At 36.8% G+C, this 22006-nt stretch overlaps 1 protein-coding gene across 6 annotated transcripts in view; it reads right to left on the bottom strand.

Annotated features, from left to right (window-relative positions):
• LOC105480820 (renalase, FAD dependent amine oxidase) overlaps positions 1-22006 on the bottom strand; it is a 402948-nt gene that overhangs the window by 166857 nt on the left and 214085 nt on the right. For all 6 annotated transcript variants that reach the window (XR_986616.3, XM_071069535.1, XM_011740016.3 and 3 more), the window contains exon 5: positions 5504-5677. Coding sequence is in view for 5 of the 6 variants with exons in the window: in XM_071069535.1 (XP_070925636.1) it covers positions 5504-5677 (174 nt within the window). In the remaining variant the exon portion in view is untranslated. The remainder of the gene's footprint in view (positions 1-5503; positions 5678-22006) is intronic.

Raw genomic sequence — 22006 nt, 5'->3', positions numbered from 1 at the left:
TATATTTATGCCCTTTGCTTCAGAGACTATAATGTCCAAATTGAAGACTGGAATTGTTAATTATAATAATAGGTACCATAAATACTGACTTACTTTCTAAATGCCAAGCAAAGCTCTTCATATGTTCAAATCATTTAATTCTCAGTAACCCTTTGGTATGGTATGGTATTATTTTACTCATCTTATTAAGGAGGCAACAGATAGTTTAATTTACCCAAAGTTACACAGTTAGTCAGTGGTGCTGAGTTGAGTCTGGACTTCCGGACAGTCTAACTTCAAATTTAAGATCTGGGATGGAGCTCAGAGATCTTCTTCAGAAGTAAATGTATCTCACTTGTGGCACTATTCCTTATGTCCTCTACATGACAGACATTGCTAATTGTTGGCAGATCTTTTTCTACTGAGTCTATACCCAGCCTGGGAATCATTCTTAGTTGTTGTCCCAGGTGGCAATTACTTACTGAATGATTCTCAGTTGTGTTGAAACCTATTTATCATTCACACAGGTCTAATCTGTTCCTTTTACAGAACGATTTATGCCAAATGTTTTAGTAGAAACTGGCTAAATGTTCACCAGATCCACTTTTTCTTCCTACATATATAGGTAGACTACATTTCCAGCTTTTCTTCCAAATAAGTGTGGTCACATAACCATGTCCTAACCAACAGAATGTGAGCACACCTGAGGTGCACCATTTCTAGGCTTACCTCTAAAAACTCCTCTGGCTCTCCTCCATCCTCTTTCCATCCACAGATTGATGTCTATGAGTACACTGACTCTGTTAGTTACCTGATGAAGTTTGCAGAGTCAAAAAATGGATGGAGCCTGCGTTCCTAAATAAAGCTTTGAAGAAAGCTACCTACCAATCACAAATACCTGTTTGGGCTTTATATGAGCAAGAAATAAACCTCAGTCATGTTCAGGCCATTAAAGGTTTTGGGTATGTTTACTACAAAAACTAGCATTACAAATACAAGGCCTATACAAAAGTACAAAAGTAGCATTTTTCAGAAGCAGAATCTGAATCTAGGTCTTGTAAGTCCCAATTCTTGCCACTACGCCAAGCTTACTAATTTTAAAAACTACCCAAGGTAATATGATAAACACCTTATTTTAATATAAGTTTTCTCAAATTTTAACTCCATGAAGATTTGAGTTCATTGGCAACAAGGGTTCTCTCATTTCTAAAAAAATCTCAAGTATTTCCCAATTGATGCCTTTAGGACCAGACCTCCCACTCCAGTTATCTGGCCTATAATTCCTGCCCAGGTGTGAAGCATGAAAGGTGACATCAAGTCAGTGGTTCTAAAATGTATACTTGGGAACCATTTCTATGGGATGTTAGTAGGTTTGGTGCTGAAATACAATAACTCATGGTCAAGCACATTTAGGAAATTCTAGATTAAAAGAAGTAAAAAGGTGTCTTTTCTGTAGGAATATCCTTTAATAAGATAACATGTCCTGAGATTCTCCAAAATAAACGTCTGTAGTATTTTGCAAATTTATTTGATGACAGAGCCCTTTTTCAAAGAGCAACTCAAGGAAATAGTGTTCCACTGAACACATTTTGGGAAACACAAACAAGGATATTGGGGCATATTCATAACTATTGTTACTTAAAGTTGGGTCTAGTACATCTTGGAATCTACTCCCTCTGCCTAAAGAAACTTTGGTTCTGGCTGTGCCTTTCTACATGTACTACCTATTCCTGACTTCTAACAAATGATTATGCCTTGATCTTTAGGCTTCTTCTATATCCTCTAGCTCTTTTCAAGACTTAACAACTGACTGTATTTTGTGGTCTCCACCATGCCAGACTTTATCTTGTTGCTTCTCTACCCTGACGGAACACAAATGTTTGATTGGTTGTGTATGTATGTTGTAGTATTAATTCTTGATTCAATCAAACACCCCACATAAAGCAAGGGTGTGGGGTAGTATTACTGGCGTAAAGAAACATCTTCTGGCTGGGTGCAGTGGCTCACGCCTGTAATCCCAGCCCTTTGGGAGGCCAAGGCGGTTGGATCACTTGAGGTCAGGGGTTCGAGACCAGCCTGGCCAACTTGGTGAAACCCTGTCTCTACTAAAAGTACAAAGAAAATTAGCTGGGCATGGTGATAGGCACCTGTACTCCCAGCTACTTGGGAGCCTGAGGCAGGAGAATCACTTAAGCCCAGGAGGCAGAGATTGCAGTGAGCAGAGATCTTGCCACTGCACTCCATCCTGGGCAACACAGCGAGACTCTGTCAAAAACAAAAACAAAAACAAAAACCAAACAACAACAAAAAAACTCTTACTGTCCTAGTTAAATATCAATATCAGTAAAATCAGTGAAGTTACATTATATGGGCATTTGTAGTATGTGAATTCAGCTAGACCCATTTAGTATCCTGGCCCCCAGATAGAAAAAATAGTTTAAATGCAAAGCAGTTAGATTTTATGTTATGAAATGCCATTACTGGCATTCTGTATCACTTAATTTAAAACTTGCATAATTGAAGATTAATTTCCCATACAGCTGTCAAAGAAAAGCAGGCATTTCTTTGCTTGCTGAAGTCGCACCACCATGGGCTGTAGCAAAAACATGGTTTCCAATTCAGGTAGCCCACTCCTTTTAATATTGTATGATTGTTGATATAAAAAAAATTTAAATTCTATTATTTCAAATGCTTCCAATCACATGAGAGAATTTATTAATCTTTTATGTTGTACTCTTTCAAATTTGCATAATTTTATAAATTACTGCACTGTACTGTGGGTGCTTTTACCCACCATCCTACTCCATTTTTACAGCAGATTTATAGTCTGTTAGGAGATATGACTCTGTTATTTCTTTCCTTCCTGTGTGCCTTTCATAGTAGAAAATATCACTGGGTCCTACAATTTCAAACCAACTTTAATCTGGCTTCACCAAAGAAACAGAAATCTACTGAATGTTGGGAAAATAGTTGTACTGAATTTACTGAAAGACGTTACATCATTCTCTAAAATGTCATATAGTTTTAAGAAACTTTGAAGGTAAGTTTGAATATACATGACTCTTTTTATGTGACAACTTTAGAACTTTACCTCCCATATAAGATGTGACTCTACTTGGAGATAATGGACATTATTGATTGCTAATCCAGCATTTAGTACTTCCTTTCTTCCTCCTAACAAAACTCTATCTTATTCAGATAGCACTCCTCATAACTAAGGGAAAGATGATCCTAGTACCAGTTCCAGGACTAGATCTGGACTTGTGTAGGCTTACCACGTTGCTCCCACCCTCTTTGCCAGTGACTGGTGTTGGAGCACTCAAGTAATCCAATTCTGGTAATTCTGGTCTGTGACACATGAGGAGAAGTCGACCAAAAGGCTTCTGTAAAGATTTCCTTGATTATTATTAGTATATATTATTATTATTTTTTGAGACGGAGTCTCACACTGTCACCCAGGCTGGAGTGCAGTGGCACGATCTTCGCTCAGTGCAACCTCCGCCTCCTGGGTTCAAGCGATTCTCCTGCCTCAGGCTCCCACGTAGCTGGGATTACAGGCGCCTGTCACGACACCCAGCTATTTTTTTGTAATTTTAGTAGAGATGGGGTTTCATTATGTTGACCTGGCTGGTCTTGAACTCCTGACCTCATGATCCACCCACCTTGGCCTCCCAAGATTTCCTTGATCCTTAGCCAGTGATAGTTCATTTCATTCCTAAGCATGTTGTTAGGTTCAGTGTGACTCCAATAGCTATTGCCATCTTGCTGCCAGTCCTCTGAGGATGTCAACATTGAGAGTAGAAGAGAGCAGAGAAAGACAAAACCTAGGTCTTTTAAGATATTGCTCAGTTCCTGAATCAATGAACCCTGAAGTCTCTCCAATCTTCTCCTTAGATAATGTATTATTAGTCAGCTCAGGCTACTATAACAAAATACCATAGACTGGGTGACTTAAACAACAGAAATTTCTCACAGTTCTGGGGGCTGGGAAGTCCAAGATCAAGGTGCCGGTAGATTTGGCTCTTAGTTGGGGCTGTGTTCCTGGCTTGCAGATAGCTGTCTTCTTATTACGTCCTCACATGGTATGTGCAAGCCAGGATAGAGAGAGAGAGCTTTCTCTCTTTTGTTCTTCTTATAAGGCCATCAACCCTACATGGATAGGGTCCTACCTTTAGGACCTCATTTAATCTTAATTACCTCCTAGAACCCCATCTCTAAATACAACCATATTGGGCTTAGGGCTTCAACCTATGTCTATGGAGGAGACACAATTCAGTCCATAGTAGATAATATAACAAATGTCTTTATGCTGTTAAACAAGTTTAAAATTTTTTTTCTGTTATATACAACTGAATACACCCTGACAGATATCATATCTTATGATGAAATATACAAAGGATAATGTCTAATTCATGCCATATAACATGAAAAGATCAAGGGTTAATCTTCTTTTCTCAGAATAAAGCAGTTGTAGAGTTAAAAATGGTTAGTCCATTGCAGTTCTAAGGCATTTCATGAACTGCTGATTGTACATATATGTGGTATCATGTTAACATAAACAGTCCAGCCCTAAGGGAGTTTTAAGTTATAAAAGAAACATTTTTCTAAGATCATGAGCTCTGATATAAAAACCATACTCCAGCCCAGTTCTATCATTATGAAGGTCTGGTGAGCTGAGAGATGTTAGTTGGTGATTTTATCAAGCCAGACTTCTAACTAATGGCTTGGTGAAGCCATCACTGTCCCATAAAATACCATAACAGATTGACAGGACGATTCAAGAGTTTTAGTCATTTTACATCCTTATGGTTATTCCACAAAAAGCAGCATCTCAGGGATCACTGCAATCCTACAAATCAGAATACACTTTCACCTTTTTGCCTAAAAGGAATCAGTTATGTTTTTCTTACAATTCAAATCTAATTTTTATAACTATCTTCAACAAAAAGGGTGGAGTGTAGATTTATCACATTCTAGTAAAGCTCTCATGAAACATTTTACTCATTACATTGTTTCTAAAGTAAATTTACCATTTTCCCCCAGATGAAATGCAAATAAACAATAAAATTATATTGAAGTGAAGGATTTTCATAACATAGTAAAATTCTCCTTTAATTTCCAGCTGAGGGAGTGGAAGAGCAGCACTTATCAAATTAGAAAAAAAAATACCCAAACCAAACAAACAAAAACAAACTTCACCAAGAAACAAATGAGAGATACATTTGCATATAGATGCATCCATATTAAAGAAATAGAACTTGGGTCATTTTGAAACCTTAAACCTTCTGACACTATTTTCATGAACTCAGTAATATAAACCATGTGGTGAATGAAATTCTGAAAAACTTTGCTGGTTTCACTGTGTATTTTATTACTGGCCAAATGTGACATTAAATTTTATCCCCTGTGGCTTGGAGTTAAATGCTTGCTCTGTTCAGAATGGTAACACTCAATTAAACAGCATTTTTCATGATCTACACCCACCATTGTTACTGTATTTAAGGGAAATAATGGGGGTACTGACCTATATTGCGCTTCTTATTATCAATGGAGACGAAGCGTATGCAGGGATTACTGGTGATGTACTGCCCAGCCCAAGGGACATCAATCTTCGTGCCAGCTTCATAAAAGAGGCCCAGAGCATATCGAGAGGAGTAGCTCACAGCCTCCAGTTGCTGCCTTTGGCATTCACTAATTACTGTGGAAGAAAAAATAAAAGGCATCAAACTTAAAAATATCATCTTTCCTTTTAGTACATCAAATATAAAACTCCTTTAAATCAGTTACAACAGCTTCTACCAACTCCATCTCACTTACAATGAATTTTGAAAGGTAATGTAAAATAGCATCAGCTCTAATTTCTTTTTGGAATAATTCTTAACTTTGGCACATTGTTTTTATGAAGTTAAGGTTCACAATCTTTGGAATGGCACTCAAGGTTCTCAAAATCTGGCTCCAAATTGCTTTTCTATTCTGATATCCTAGTCCTTGGACTGTCTGGTCACATCATAGATTCCATATACTGACCCCTTACTACAAGTCAGGGTATTTGCTATATACTTGACATAAGCATTTCACTCTATCATAATAGTTTTAAAAGGTAGAGTATAATTTCCAAGTTACAGATGAGGAGGCTGATGCTCTATCTCTTATGACCTCTTAAATTGTTCCATGGATACAAGGTGGGAATAACACACACTGGGGCCTGTTGGGAATGGGGGCATTGTGGAGGGAGGGCATCAGGATGAAGAGCTAATGCATGCTGGGCTTAATACCTAGGTGACGGGATGATCTGTGCAGCAAACCACCATGGCACATGATTATCTATGTAACAAACCTGAGTATCCTGCACATGTATACCTGAACTTTAAAGTTGAAGAACACAAAAACTGCTACACACACACACACACACACACACACACACACACACACACACACACACACACAAATTGCTCCATGTCATAGAGTGATTTGTTCGCCTGTCATCTTTCTGCCAGTGCATTATAATAGCTTCTTAAGCAGAGGGACCACACCTTAGTCATCTTTGTTTACAGGTCCCTACTGTACTCATTACAAGCACACCAAAGATGAAACTTTAAAGGGATAGAAAGGCAAACACAGACATGCAAAGAAATAATGTCTTTGTCAACTTCTTCACAAAAGAAGTTGAAATGTAGGAGGTAAATAATAGGAAAAGCTTGGAAAAGGAATTGAGTAGGTTTAGGTTTAAATCCTGACTCTCCACTTACCAGATATGTGACACTGGTTAAACTACTTAATTGCTCTGATTACAGTTCTCTTGTCTATACTCGCAATAATAGTACAGAATGCATTAGTCTGTTGTGAGGATTATATGAAATAATGCATAGCACAGTGCTTGGCATATAATAAGTGTTCATTAAATAGTGACTTTTTCTACTATAGATAGAAAAAAATACTTGGGAAAATGGGACAAGAAAACATACTTAGGAAAATGGGATAATGTTCCATCCTGAGGTAGGGAAAGAAGACATATTTTCCACTTTTTACTTTCTATCTCCAATACCCCTACCTTTAAGGTCTCAGGGAGCTGCTTGTTTATGTATGTACAACATTAATAGTTTAGGTTTCAGAGAAGGTCATAGTTCTGTTCTGCCTTAGAAGGCTCATTCAGACATGGAACACATGGGAAATTCTCATTTAATTGGGGTAAAATATCCTAATCTACAACAGTAGGGATAAGCAAACCTCAAGGATGAGGGGCAATTTTAGTTAAATATTACAGAAGTAGCTTTAGGAGGTAGAGAGAGGCAGGAAAGGGATTCAATAAATGATTATAGCACAGTAATAATCCTATACATTATTTCAACTACAAAACATTTTTACAACCATGACCTAATTTAGTCTTCACAAAAGCCAACCTCATTTCACATCCCCAGGAAGGTGAGATTCAGATTGGTTAACTAACCTGCCGTAGGTTACACAGCTTCCAAGTTGTGTGGCCAAGATGAAGCCAGAGCTCCCACATTGGAGCTACACATATATTCTTATAACCCTACCCTTTCCTCTGCTCATCTGCAAGTCTGAGTCTCAGAATAAACTTCGGCATTGCTTTCTCCTTGACATTAATGGCTATTTTGTATTCATAAGTAAAAGCCATATTTCCCTTTAACCATAATTTTCTGCCTTATTAAAAGCTGTAACTACTTGATGAACGAATGATCTGACATTGGCCTCATTACACTCAATGAATTTGGAACTTCATTTTTTAATTTAATCTGCTTTTAAAGTTGTGGCTTCATGTTATACTTACTGTTTTCTAAGAGGGAGGAGGTGAAACATATTAATGCTAGCCGCTGAGCACATAATCACTGTTTCCCATTTTTTTAATTAAAAAAAAAAAAAAACACTAACCAAACAAAACTGTGTAGTTAGCTACTTAGTAACTGAAAGGGCCTAAAACTTTTATTTTTTTTAACCAACACTGAAGGGTCAATATGTTGACAACCAAATCAGTCCTCTCCCCACCCCCCAATTTTTTGCTAGCTTTTAGACAAACTGCCAAGTGGTAAATCCCACTGGGTAGCCCGTTGAAAAGGTAATTGATATCTATATAGAAAGAGCAATTAACCTTACACACCCTTGTCTGTTCCAGGGGCTCTACAATTCATTCTGAGAACAGGGAGGTGAGACTTCTGACTGAAACTATCACAATTTCTGGACATTCACTGACAAAAACTTTGTCTTCAGAGCCTTAAAAGTTTTTATTGTTGGAATGCGGGCAGCATCTTAAAAAAAGATCTCACTTTGTTTTAAAAAGTTTCTAGTGCAAAATGCTAAAGAACCCAGCCCTAGGTCCCACATATTTTGGCAAGCAAAACAATAGATTCTTTCTTATCATGTTTTCAAATAGGACAAATGACCACAAATCAAGGCTTATATAAAAAGGCCTAATTCCAAAGTAATAAATCTTTACCTGGCTGTCATCCTCATTTAATTCTCAACCAATAGGATTATATAACCCACAAACACACATACACACACATATATGTGAGTAAGATATGTTATATAATATATATCTTACACATACATAAATAATATAAAATATATTTTATGACTATGAGTAAAATGGCTAAAAATTGTAGTGAACAGAGTAGTTCACATGCACACTTTCATTAATGAGGAAAATTGTGCTTATTTCATTCTCCTTGTGCCTGTGTCTTTGTGTGCATGAGTGGGTTTGTGGGAGGTGAAGAGCAGAGGGAGAAAAAGAGAGAGAAGAGGAGAGTGAGAGAGAGGAACAGAAGACCTGGCTGTACTCCTGAATAACACTGAGCAAATATTTCATTTTCTTTGTTTCCTCATGTAATTTCATTCTGTTAGTTTCCAAACCTATAAAAGAAGGTTAATAATACATATTCTGCCTATTTTCTACATTTTTTGGTGACAATCAAATCAATCTATCCATCCATCCATCCATCCATCCATCCATCCATCCATCCATCCATCCTTCCATTACTTTATGCCATGCACTTTTCTAGACGTTAGGGCTGTAAAGCAGAAAGATAAAGTCCCTGCTCTCATGTAGCCTACATACTAGTGGCAGAAAGGCCATTATAAATCAATAATCAAGTAAATGATATGTCAGTTGGTGATAACAGCTATAAGGAAAAATAAAGCAGGTAAAGGGATAAGTAACAGGTCTGAGGGAGGCTGTTTTATATAGACTAATCTACAACAGTAGGGATAAGCAAACCTCAAGGATGAGGGGGCAACTTTAGTTAAATATTACAGTAGCTTTAGGAGGTAGAGAGAGGCAGGAACTGCCTGAGAGAGGCAGAGGTGTTACCTCTGAGGTTTTTACTTGGATTGACATGGGAAGCTACTACTCGTTATGAGCCAGGGACAGACAATGGCATTCCTTCTGTCTTAAAATTCTCATTCTGGCTACTGGTGAAGATACAGGGGTGCAAGAGTGGAACTGGGGCAAGCAGCTTTTGCAGAAGTCTTAGATTAGAGAGAACAGTAGAGGAAGCCAGAAGTGGCTACAGTTTGGATGAAATATATAGGGGGTGTGTGTGTGTGTTTGTGCATATGTGTATATACTCTTAAATAAAAATTATGAGAGGCTATTGATTTGGGGTAAGATCTTGCACTAGGTCCCAACAGACCAACCTAAACTGGAGTCACTCATGCTAATGTTCCTGATCGCCAAACCAAAACCTAAGCTGTTTACTTGCAAGATCCGACCTGAGAGATTAGGGGAGAAGGTCAGTTTTCCAAAAACAAAAAAAAAAAAAAAAAAAAGAAAAAAAAGGAAATCCACAACAACCAATCCAAAGGGCCCAGTCAACCTGAGCTGAGCGGGCATAATAACCAAGTCCCCACTGCTTTAATCCATACGAGGAGAGTAACCTTTAGTAACCTGATGTTAACCAATTTACCTTTTGCACTAGATGTTTCCTTGTTCCCGCTCAAGTTGCCTTACAAAAACCAACTCACGGCCAGTGGAGTTCTCTATTAAACCAATTCACTGGCCATGACCTCATGGCCAGTGGAGCTCTTGTCTGTTTTATAGACTGGATGCTGACTGGTTTATGAATTGCTAATAAAAGTCGATTAACTCATTAACACTTCATTTGTTGAAATGTTGTCATTTCACATACATGCACACAATATATGTGTATATAAATATATAATATGTATAATGTAAATTTTAATAGAGGTTTAACATACATAGAGAAAATTATGCCTTGATGAATTTTCATGAAGTGAACACACCCGTATAACCGGCAGCCAGATCAAGAAACAGAGCATTACCAGAACCCCAGAAGCTACCTTCTGCTCCTTTTCCAGGCACTCTTTTCCTGCGGCACGTAATCAGGAATCCTAAATTCCAACATCATAGATTACTTTAGCTGTTTTTGAACTTTACATAAACAGAATGATATGGTATATATTTTTTGTGTCTGGCTTCTTTCACTCAATATTATGTTTGTTATATAAATGTTGTTAGATGTAGTTGTAGTTAATTAATTGTAGGACAGTATTGCTTATACGTATATACTATAAGTTACTTATCCATTCCACTGTTGATGAATATTGGGATTGTTCGTAGATTTTGGTTATCACACATTTAATGTGAAGAACATATGTACGTGATTCTCTAGTACTGGAATTCTGGAATGATGGAGCTCACATAATTCAGTTTTAGTAAATACTGCCAAATGGTTTTCTAAAGTGATTGTACCAGTTTGTACTTCCACCAGGTGTGTATGAAAGCTGAGTTGTTCCACATTGTTGCCAGAATTGGCTACTATCTGTCTTTTTAATCTGGGATGTAGAGATACTATTACATTGTGGTTTTAATTTGTATTCCATGGTGACTAATACTTTAAAACTCTTCCATGTTTGTCATTCATATATCCTTTTGTCACTGCTTGTTCAAATCTTTGCCCATTTTTTCTTTTGGGCTGTCTTTTTCTTATTGCAATACAGGAGTTCTTTATATATTGTGGATATGAATCTTAAATATGAATTTATTTAAAACTTCCTTCCTGAGTGGCCTGCCTTTTAACCCTCCTAAAAGTATGATTTGATGAACAGAGTTTTAATTTTAATATAGCCCAACTTATTTTGTTTTCATTTATAATTAACACTTCTGTGTCCTGCTTAAGATGTTTTTGCCAATAGCCTACTTCAAGATCATAAAGATGTTTTCTTAGGTTTTTTTTTTTTTTTTTCCCTGAAAGCTTTATTAGTTTACATTTCATGAGATTTTGGACATATTTTAAAGTCATAGGCAGCCAGGATTCCTATTGGCTTTGAAAGGTGGTGCGAGAGAAAGAGACCAAATATATTGAATGCTACTTCCCCTCATTCACCCTAATTAAATAAACAATAGCTTTATTATCCTATTATTTTAGAAATTACAATATAAAAATAAGACACTAGATTGTAAGCAACTTGAGGCAAAGACTGTGCTTCATGAGTTTTGTATGTCCAGGTCCTACAACAGTGACTAGTGAACAATGGCATTCAATAAATACAATGAATATATCCTTATTTCAGAAAATTTGGCAAGTAGGCAAGGATATAAAGAGGGAAAAGGTAAAAATATCACCATATTTTCATTATTCAGATAAACAAGTAACATTTTGATGCTTTTCCTTTAGTATTATGATAGTTTTTCTCTAAACATGGTTGTGATCAGATTGGACATATAATTTTGGTACTGAATTTCTGCTTACCGTAAGACCAAAAGCCCTAATTGTAAATATTTTAATGCCTCTATAATATTTGATGAAATGTATGTTACATAATTTGTTTAATCATTTCATTAATGTTGAACATTCGTTTCCTTTTTTCTATTATAATTAATACTATTATGCACATCTTTGTGCAGATTTTTATCTATGTTTCTAATTATTTCCTTAAGATAGAAATTGGAAGTGGAATTACTGTTAAATGGTTTTTCAGAAACACTATACCAATTTATAATTTCTACTAATGGTATACAAAAGACCCATTTCACTGTATTCCTTGCTTATATTAAGTAATTTCTGTTATTTGCTAGGAAAAATAGATCTCGCTTTGGTTCTAATATAGTAAGACTAAACATTCTTCATATGACTAAAAGCCCGTATATATTTTCTCTTTTGCAAGCAATCTGTTCATGTCATTTTGCTAACTGGTCTATTAGATTCTTCATGTTATTAAACTGATTTATATTAATGGGTGATACTGGCATTCTAAATTTATTGTATGTTATCAATTTTTCCTGTTTACTTTTTAGTATTGTATATATTATAATATTTACAAGGATAATCGGTTTCTTTCCTCCCTCCCCATGACTCTTCTTTCTTTGAACAGAGACAAGAAGTCTATTTATGCTGGTTATTCTTGCTCTCCTATGTCCACTCCTTGCCCTTCTCTGCTTTGATCTGTGCCCAGGGAGACTGGCCCCTTTATGGGCTAAATTCCTAGAGTTCTGGTTTCTGGAAGGTTTTGGTCAATTGGTGACATAGGCAGGGGATTCTCAGGTAGGAGACAGAGGCTGGAATATTGATTCCTCCTGTTCTGTCCTGCTTTGCCAGGTATTGGCAATGGTGAGCTCCTTTACAGCTAAAGTTCCTTTCAGGTGGCTCTTCTCCCCTAGTTCCAACTCTCATGGGGCATTGGTAACCTTTTCTTCCCTTACCCGTTTAGGCCTAGGACTAGTAATGGCTTCCTGCTGTTACTAGTTCCTAGGTGCCACAACATCCCTGGCTGGCTGCCTTAACCCTGCCCACTGTTTTGTGAATACCCCTTCCTTAAATTCTTTTTTTGGAGACAGAATCTCACTCTGTTGCCCAGGATGGAGTGCAGAAGTGCAATCTTTGCTCACTGTAACCTCCGCCTCCTGGGTTCAAGCTATTCTCCTGCCTCATCCTCCCGAGTAACTGAGATAAGAGGTACATGCAACCACAGCTGGCTAATTTTGTGGGTGTTTGTATATTTTTAGCAGAGACGGGATTTCACCGTGTTGGCCAGGCTGATTTTGAACTCCTAACCTCAAATCATCCACCCGCCTCGGCCTCCCAAAGTGTTGGGATTACAGGCATAAGCCACTATGCCCAGCCTCTTAAATTCTTTACATAAAACTGTTTCACATATACTGTCTATTTCTTGCTGGGACCCGGACCGAAACAATATTTAACTGTATTTTCATCTAGCTTCTTCTAGGAAAGCACTCTGAAGCCAAGTAGAAACATTATACTCTTAGGCAGTAGTAGAGATCAACCTCTTAAAACCAAATCCATGGGCCCAGGAGTATGGTAAGAATGTTGTGCAACTTATAAATGTCTGTTTTTTCATAAGTAAATAAGGTACTACTTTCAGATGCACTTCTCTTCACATCATACTGACTTTGGGGGCATGATTATGAAGATTTTAATGTTAATAGTAAAATAAAAACTTTTTTTTTTTTTAGCATATCATGGTATTTATTACCAATATTACAGTTATTGGTAAATGCTGCTCACATTGATACTTGGTGCTCAAAGCCTTTAAGCTTCAGCCAGTTTTGTTGTTTACAGCAAATTACAGAAGATTGCTAATTTCCTGATTTACCACCATATGTAAAGCATTTTAGCTCAGGGACAGCTGAAGTTAGGAAGCCAATTTGTTTTATAACTAAGTTCTGATCAAGGAAAACAGCTCTTGATTTAGTTATTACCTTTATTTTTTATGGTGAATTCCAAGAATGTCAAGAAATGTTGTGCATGAATTAACTACTTATATTAGACCATCTAGCTCTGTGGGCTTTGTTTGTACACAAGGGCAATAGTATCTTAGCCAGAATAACTGGTTCCACTTTACCCAAAGTGGCTGTAGAAATAGTGCTGAAAGTCCCGTTTTCCATAAACAGTTCTCCTAGCAGGTCAGGACAGTTTGAAATTTTACTACTCATGAGTCATTCCTTTCCTATAAAAGCACAGAATCAGTCTTGTTTCACTTCACCTGGAATAAATTGAATGTTAACTTGGACTCTATAGGTATAGAAGTCATTAAGGCTGGAAGCACAGTTTTAGAAATAGTCTTGGCAAGCAATAAATCTCGAGTTTATTGGCGACAGACTTCAGCAGTTATATCTATGTGGGATTTCCCTGAGGAAATATTTCTTTCATCCTGAGAAGCATCTCTGGAGTCAGAAAAATTTGGGTTTGAATTCTGTTTCTGACATTTATCTGTGTGACATTGGTCAAGCTACTTAATCCCTCTAAGCATCTGTTTTCCTGCAAAATAAGAGTAATAATATTGCCTGCCTTAAAGATTGCTAGAAAAATTAAACAAGATAATAGTAAGTGTTTAACACAATACCTAGCACATAATAAGTGTACTGCAAAAATCCAACATGACCGTACTTGATTTTAAAAGCCTTCAGAGGGCCGGGCGCGGTGGCTCAAGCCTGTAATCCCAGCACTTTGGGAGGCCGAGGCGGGTGGATCACGAGGTCAGGAGATCGAGACCATCCTGGCTAACATGGTGAAACCCCGTCTCTACTAAAAATACAAAAAACTAGCCGGGCGTGGTGGCGGGCGCCTGTAGTCCCAGCTACTCGGAGGCTGAGGCAGGAGAATGGCGTGAACCTGGGAGGCGGAGCTTGCAGTGAGCCGAGATCGCGCCACTGCACTCCAGCCTGGGTGACACAGCGCGAGACTCTGTCTCAAAAAAAAAAAAAAAAAAAAAAAAAAAAAAAAGCCTTCAGAGGTGTCTATGTGTATATCACACTTTAGAAATGTTTTCAAAAAGCCTTTAGAGGTGGCATCCTAATATTCAAGCATATCAGGATGATACTAAATCAAAGACACGTCTTTGTCTAGTAAAGTGCACAGCTACACTTCACTTTTCAGAGTAGAGAATAAAAACAAAACAAAACAAAACTTTTCAGAGTATTAAGAATGTCAAAAGTATTTTGGGCAATAATTTTTGAAAAATTAATGTACATAGTGGAATTCTTTGGTTATCTTTCTACTTTAGAAGGCTGAATGTTCAAAGATATGCCTTTGGAAATGAATGAAAACCAAATTTTGGATCATTACTCTAGCATTATATTTCTTAATCCTATCCCACAGTTGTATAAAAATAAAGGGCACAGAAGTGGCTTTCCTTGTATTGTCTTCTGCTCACTTGAGATTATTTTTTGGTAAACATTTAGGATTAAGCTGTTTTTACACTCGTGTGTTTATGGAGAATGCTAATCATTACCTGAGTACAAATCATGACTTGAATACCCTGTCTAACAGGTAAATTCTGCCTAGTTGCTATGCATAGCTGGCTTTTTTTGGAAGTCATCAGAAGGAAAGCATTGGTGTTATAGGACAATAAAGTTCATATCTAGCAAGAGAAAGTTATCTTAATATTTCTCAAATTGTGTGGGACCCTAACAATCAATGCATTAAGTGGCATTTAAAAGGAAAGAAAAGAACATAAAGACATCTGAAGTTTCTAAAATATAATAATACTTAATAGATCATGACTTTTGTTCCTGTAGGATAAAAATAAACAAGGCGTTTTTTTTTTTTTAGAAGCAAGTTCTTCAGCTTCCGTGATGAAACAGGTGATCCTGCCATACTGGGGGCAGATGTCATGCCAAAAGGCCTTTGCAGTACTGTAAAGGCTCAAACTGTTAGTGTGTTACCAGTATTTGTGATTAATCAGGTCCTCTCTCCTCTCCCCCTGGCAATCAGGGAGCGTTTTCTAATCCCTGCTGATTCCCCATCTCTTTAATCATAAAGAACAATCTGTCAAGGAAAAAAGGGTTTTCTCTCTGGTCCCTGCTTTACTGCCTTTTGCCACTCTGTCCTAGCAGCCATTGTAAAAGAGTATTTAGCTATGTAGATGTGACTGTAGCTGGTTTTTCATAAAATCTTATTACTTTCTCCCAATCACATGAAGTCTGCTGCTTTACAAACTACCCACTCTTCTCTTTATCCGGAGGTCCTGTGAAACCGAAATGACATTCAATCGTTTCTATAGCAACATGTTCTAAGCATGGGATTAGAACAAAATAAACATTTTTAAATGCAGGAACTGTTTTCTGAAAGCATGAAAGATTAGTTAACTCAAGCAACATTTATTGTAGGCCTACTATGCATCCAGCACTATGCTAATCACTATAAAAAATCTCTCAACCACTTAGCAGAGTCTAGAATTAATTTTGGACTGACATGTAAAATAATTTCACTCTAGTTATTATCAGTTTTATCCTTGGGAAAATTCTCTTTGGATTTCAAAATCTAAATGTATTTGGCTTTCTTGTTTTCTTTACAGAACACATACAGTAAGTCTGCAAACCACAATAATACGGTTGGAAAATGCTTTCCTTATTTCCATGCATTCTAAACTTTTTAGACTATTGTGCCATCATTCTTTTTGTTGGGAAAAATGCTGAGTTTCAGATGGGCAAGAACATGAAAATAAAACATTGTGTGTGCTATTATACAAAATGTCACAGAATATCATACATATTTTACAGCCACTCTTCCCAGCCTATCCATCTAATTACTTTATGGCCATGCCATTCATGAGCAATATAGTCATTCTAAAATCCATAACAATAAAAACTTTATTACATGTCACCTCATATTTTTATACAGATATATATTTTTACATTTATGGCTAGAGATACTTTATACCAAGGCAATGACTTGGAGAATTAATATTCTAATTAAAAAGTTTTATAGTTTTAGAAATCAGAAAGCACTATTTGCAAAGACATGAAGTTTGTGGTACTGAAGCAAAACATCAGAGTCTGGTGGTATAAGCTCAAGGACACTCAGAAATAATCTTGTACTTTGCAGATCCACTAGCTTCTTTTCTATTTACATAATAACAACTCTTCACAAAGCTTAGCTAAAGCCAAAACAAATAAACTAAACTTGGGAATAAAAACTTTCATCTTGTGGAAGCCTACAGCATTTTATTTATTTTAAAATATACTTTCATAACTAACAAAAATCTCAATTTGATGAAAAGCACAATTATTTTTTATCTTCATATCAGCCTACCATTTCTTTGCAATTTTTTTTTTTTTTTTTTTTTTTTTTTTTTTTTTTGAGACGGAGTCTCCCTCTGTCGCCCGGGCTGGAGTGCAGTGGCCGGATCTCAGCTCACCGCAAGCTCCGCCTCCCGGGTTTACGCTGCCTCAGCCTCCGGAGTAGCTGGGACTACAGGCGCCCGCCTAGTTTTTTGTATTTTCTTAGTACAGACGGGGTTTCACCGTGTTAGCCAGGATGGTCTCGATCTCCTGACCTCGTGATCCGCCCGTCTCGGCCTCCCAAAGTGCTGGGATTACAGGCTCGAGCCACCGCGCCCGGCCTTTGCAATGTTTTAAAAGTTTACTTTAATAATGTACTGGTGTTCACACATTAGTAAAATATTCATTTTTCTTGGTTATCTTTGTTTCCATATTATTATCTTTCTTTTGTTTCCATATATGAAAATGGATGATTGAAATAGGTTTCAATCATTTTCCCCTATTTCCCACCTGAGATTTACATCACTGCAAATGCTGAACCTGAAAAATTCGATGATAGAGGTTATCTTTACCTGAACATTTGCATTTCTGACCCTCAGCAAAAGACTGTGTGTGTATGTATAAATAATTCTATAATAATATAATGTGATGTACAAATTTTATATCACTGAGCTTCAGTTTGCCCTATCTGTTAAGTAGAAGTATGCCCTACCTTAAAGGGTTGTTATGAAGACTAGAAAATTAGAAATTTTATATATTAATATACAGCTGACACAAAATGGGGGCAAAAAATAATAAAAATAATTATTGTTATTGTTGCAGGAAAAGAGCTCAATAAAATGGCCTTAACTGGTATAAGAAGGTACAATTGTTAAAAGGAGATTCAGCTGTGATAGCAAAAGAAAAAGAAAATGAAAAAGTTGTCCTGGCTCATCTCTGGAAAGACATGAAATTTCATAGCCTAAAGGTGTTTGCTTCTGACCTATAACTTCAGTTGTAGACCAAGTTATCCAAAAGTACTCCTTATTAACCAGGTATCTGTTTTTACCAGGTGTCTGTTATTAATTAGAGTTAGTATATAATTTAATGCAATTAACCAAAGCACCTCTTATGCCTAGAACATAGTAGGTAGTTTACTTCTTTCTTATGACATATTCAAGACTCATGATTTTCCCATTTTTAGAGTCAAAAACATAAATTCCTCCTTTTGCTTTCCTGCCCTAACACACCCACCTCACACACCTGTTTACTCTTTGTTTGCAGGGAAATGCGTACATCTGCTAGGGCGTAATCTCCATGATGAGATGACATATGGGACGTCATTCCATTATTTAAAGAACAAATTCCAAAGATCAAACTTTTCTCCCCACACTTGTGAGTGATACATGGGTCTTCTCAGGGACATTAAAATGGAGCTAGTCTCATTGATTTCATGGACATTTAGAATACAATTGTTGAGTTACCTGCTGAAATCTTTTCATACATATCTGGTTTCATCCTATGTTATGAATATCCCATGCAGACTGTTTTTCCAAGTTTCTATGCAACTAACCTTGGCACTTACCCCCAGCTCAGGCTGCAAGCAAAGTATTCTGGCTTGATGTCCATCTGATGGTTTACTCTTGCTGCCTCCTACTCCCCACTATAACCGCAAGTCACCTCCTCCACACTTGCTCAAGTTCTTACCCAAAGTTTTCACAGTTAACAGCTCACTACTCAGCCAGTATCCTTCTTAAAGTATATATATCTCCTTTTAAAATTTCCAGTCTTGTTACTCTCGCTCTTCCCTTCAATTTCTTGTCCTGTTGACACAAGATCTCTTCTTAACTCACCGAATTATCTTCTCTTCCCTTCCTCTTTTATTCCATTTATGAACAAGACGCCAACTTCTACCACAACAACAGAATAAAACAACCCCTAGCTTCAAAGAGAACAAAAAACTCCCAAAATAAATTAAAAATGGCTTTAATACTTAGAGTTGCAGGGACAAGAAAAGCCACATTCTTTTAAAATGAAATTAGATGTCATAAAGGACTATGAACTAGTAAGAGTTCCCTGAAGTCCCCTTCAGAATCTCACAAAAGACTCCATCTTCTTCTTCATCTGACTTTTTGTTAATAACCAGTGTCCAATATAAATAGAAACATTGCTTTGTTTCTTTTTTTTTTTTTTTTTTTTTTTTTTTTTTTTTTTTTTTTTTTTGTTGAGACAGAGTCTCGCTTTGTCGCCCAGACTGGAGTGCAGTGGCCGGATCTCAGCTCACTGCAAGCTCCGCCTCCCGGGTTCACGCCATTCTCCTGCCTCAGCCTCCCGAGTAGCTGGGACTACAGACGCCCGCCACCTCGCCCGGCTAGGTTTTTGTATTTTTTAGTAGAGACGGGGTTTCACCCTGTTAGCCAGGATGGTCTCGATCTCCTGACCTTGTGATCCGCCCGTCTCGGCCTCCCAAAGTGCTGGGATTACAGGCTTGAGCCACCGCGCCCGGCCGCTTTGTTTCAATTCTATTGCTCTTTCATTTGTACAAATGGTAGTATTTGTATCAATGATAAACCTTTTCAGGCAAGCCTGAGATGGCAGATTAAAACATTATTTCTATGGGAATACCCATTCCTAATTTGAAACAATCAGATTACCAACAGAGAGTTCATAAACTGAGAGCTGCCTGCAGTGAGAACTGATTTACACTCTGGTTTCTAATTTAGAAACAATTTCACTGTGCTAGTTTCTCCTTTTGCACAAAGATTTAGGATGGTGCAGTAGGGTAAGGAAAAATGACTTCCCTTCACTCTCCTAGGTTCTTTGGCTGGGCTACAGATTAAATCGGCATAAAACATATTAAAATGAGAAAACCATATTTAATAACATGCATGCATGGGAGTCCCACAAAATAAGGGATTGGAAGAAGGATCAGATGATTGAAGTTTATACAGCATCCTGAGGTACAGAAAGAAATAGGGACTTGGCACTTTCAGGGGACGGTGGCAATACAAGCTATGGGAGGATAAGGGGAGAAAATGTATGGTGAATAAAGGTTGTCTTATGCAGACATAAGGTCTCTCATGTAACACAAGTTATCTGGGAGCAGCCCTCAGAAAAATAGGTGTTAATCTGTTGGGTCATAGTGTCCACCTCCAGTCTCTTCTGTGATTGAAGTTAATCTTCCTTGATTGATAAGATTCCCAGGGAGGGAATTCATGACAGTTCAGTTCCTTTTGGGGGCTGTCTTTAGGAAGACTAAAGGGAGCTCAGAGGAAGCCTCTGTGGGCATCCACTGTTCCTGAAGTGTCCTCAGTTCAAAGTAATAAACATACCAATGTGTCATATTTTGGGGTGGCATTTCCTGAACCCCTTCAGTGAAAAAAGGAGAAAATAAGAATAGACACCTCATAGAAAAATTTACCTCTATTTCAAATAATGTATATTGGGAAATTGAATTGAATGATGAAGCAAATAAAAATATTTATTTCTTATATGCAATATAGATGAGTCAATGTCGCTTTGAGAAATTTAACGTTTTAATTTGCTAACTTGGTGTTTGTATTTCATTAGCAATTGCGAATGAATAATCTATTCTCTTGCAAGTGTCAAGAAGATAATGTTGTGGGGAAAGCAGCTCCAACTATTACTAGGGCATGACTGGAAAAAGCTTGCACTCTTCATGGTCTTTTTGTAGCCACTGAATCCCTGGCTTTATTTCTATGGTGGCAGGTATACCAAAATCAGAGTGGGATTACACTCACATAACAGTATATATAGCAACCTGCTGTGTGAAATATGTGCAAATCTTCCCCTACATACCGTGTAGTTAACTCTACAATTAACAATATATAAATATTGTGGGTAAAATAAATCAATATAAAATCATACATTCACATTCACAATATTTAAAAAATATCAAAATGGATTTGGCTAAGAACATAAAACATTTTATTTTTGGAAAAGAAAGTCTGTTTTAATAGTCTTGTTAAAAATACTACCATATAAACTATACACTTAAGATACAAAAAGAACAGAGTAACACTTAACTTCATAAGAAATATCAAACCATTTATTATAAATTATTCATTAAACTTAGTGAATCATTTTATATGGGAAAATTCTCTTTGAAATAATATTTGTATGGCTTCCTAAAATCAGACAAGGTTAGCTACACTTGAGTTTCTTCCTTTCTTGCATATAATTCAGAAATATTCTTTGAAAAGCTCAAATACAAGATAAGGTGTGTTCTCCACATCTCTCTGTGTGTGTGTGTTGCATGCATGCACACAAATTATCTCCACATACACACACACACACGCACACATCCTTATTGTTATTTTCGTCTCATCTTCTAAACGTATTTATTTGACTCCCAGTAGAGGACAACTGTACGCTACAGGGGAAAAATGCAATTAAATTTATGTTCAGAAGAACATAAACAATGGGAATATGTTCTGAGAAATTCATCATTAGGTGATTTTGCATTATGTGAATATCATAGAGTGTACTTACACAAATGTAGATAATATAACCTACTACATACCTAGGCTACGTGGTATAGTGGATTGCTCCTAGGATACAAATCTGTACAGATGTTACTGTACTGAATACTACAGGTGATTGTAACACATGTTACATATTTGTGTATCTATACATAGAAAAGGTACAATAAAAATACAGTGTAGAAGATAAAAAATGGTACATGTGTATGGACACTTACCATAGACGGAGATTGCAGGACTGGAAGTTGCTGTGGATGAGTCAGTGAGTGAATGGTGAATGAATGTGAAGGCCTAGGACATTACTGTATCCTTCTGTAGACTTTATAAACACTGTACACACAGGCTACTCTACATTTATTTTAAACATTTTTCTTCAATAATAAATTAATCTTAGCTTCCTTAACATTTGTACTTTGTAAACATTTTTTTTTTAACTTTCTCTTTTGTAATAACACTTAGCTTAAAGCACACATTGTATAGCTGTACAAAAATATTTTCTTTATATCCTTATTCTATAAATTTGTATTTTTAATTTTTTTTTTTTTTT

Source organism: Macaca nemestrina, chromosome 9 (genome assembly GCF_043159975.1).
Source record: "Macaca nemestrina isolate mMacNem1 chromosome 9, mMacNem.hap1, whole genome shotgun sequence".
Lineage (NCBI taxonomy): Eukaryota > Metazoa > Chordata > Mammalia > Primates > Cercopithecidae > Macaca > Macaca nemestrina.
This window is presented reverse-complemented; position numbering and strand designations above follow the sequence as displayed.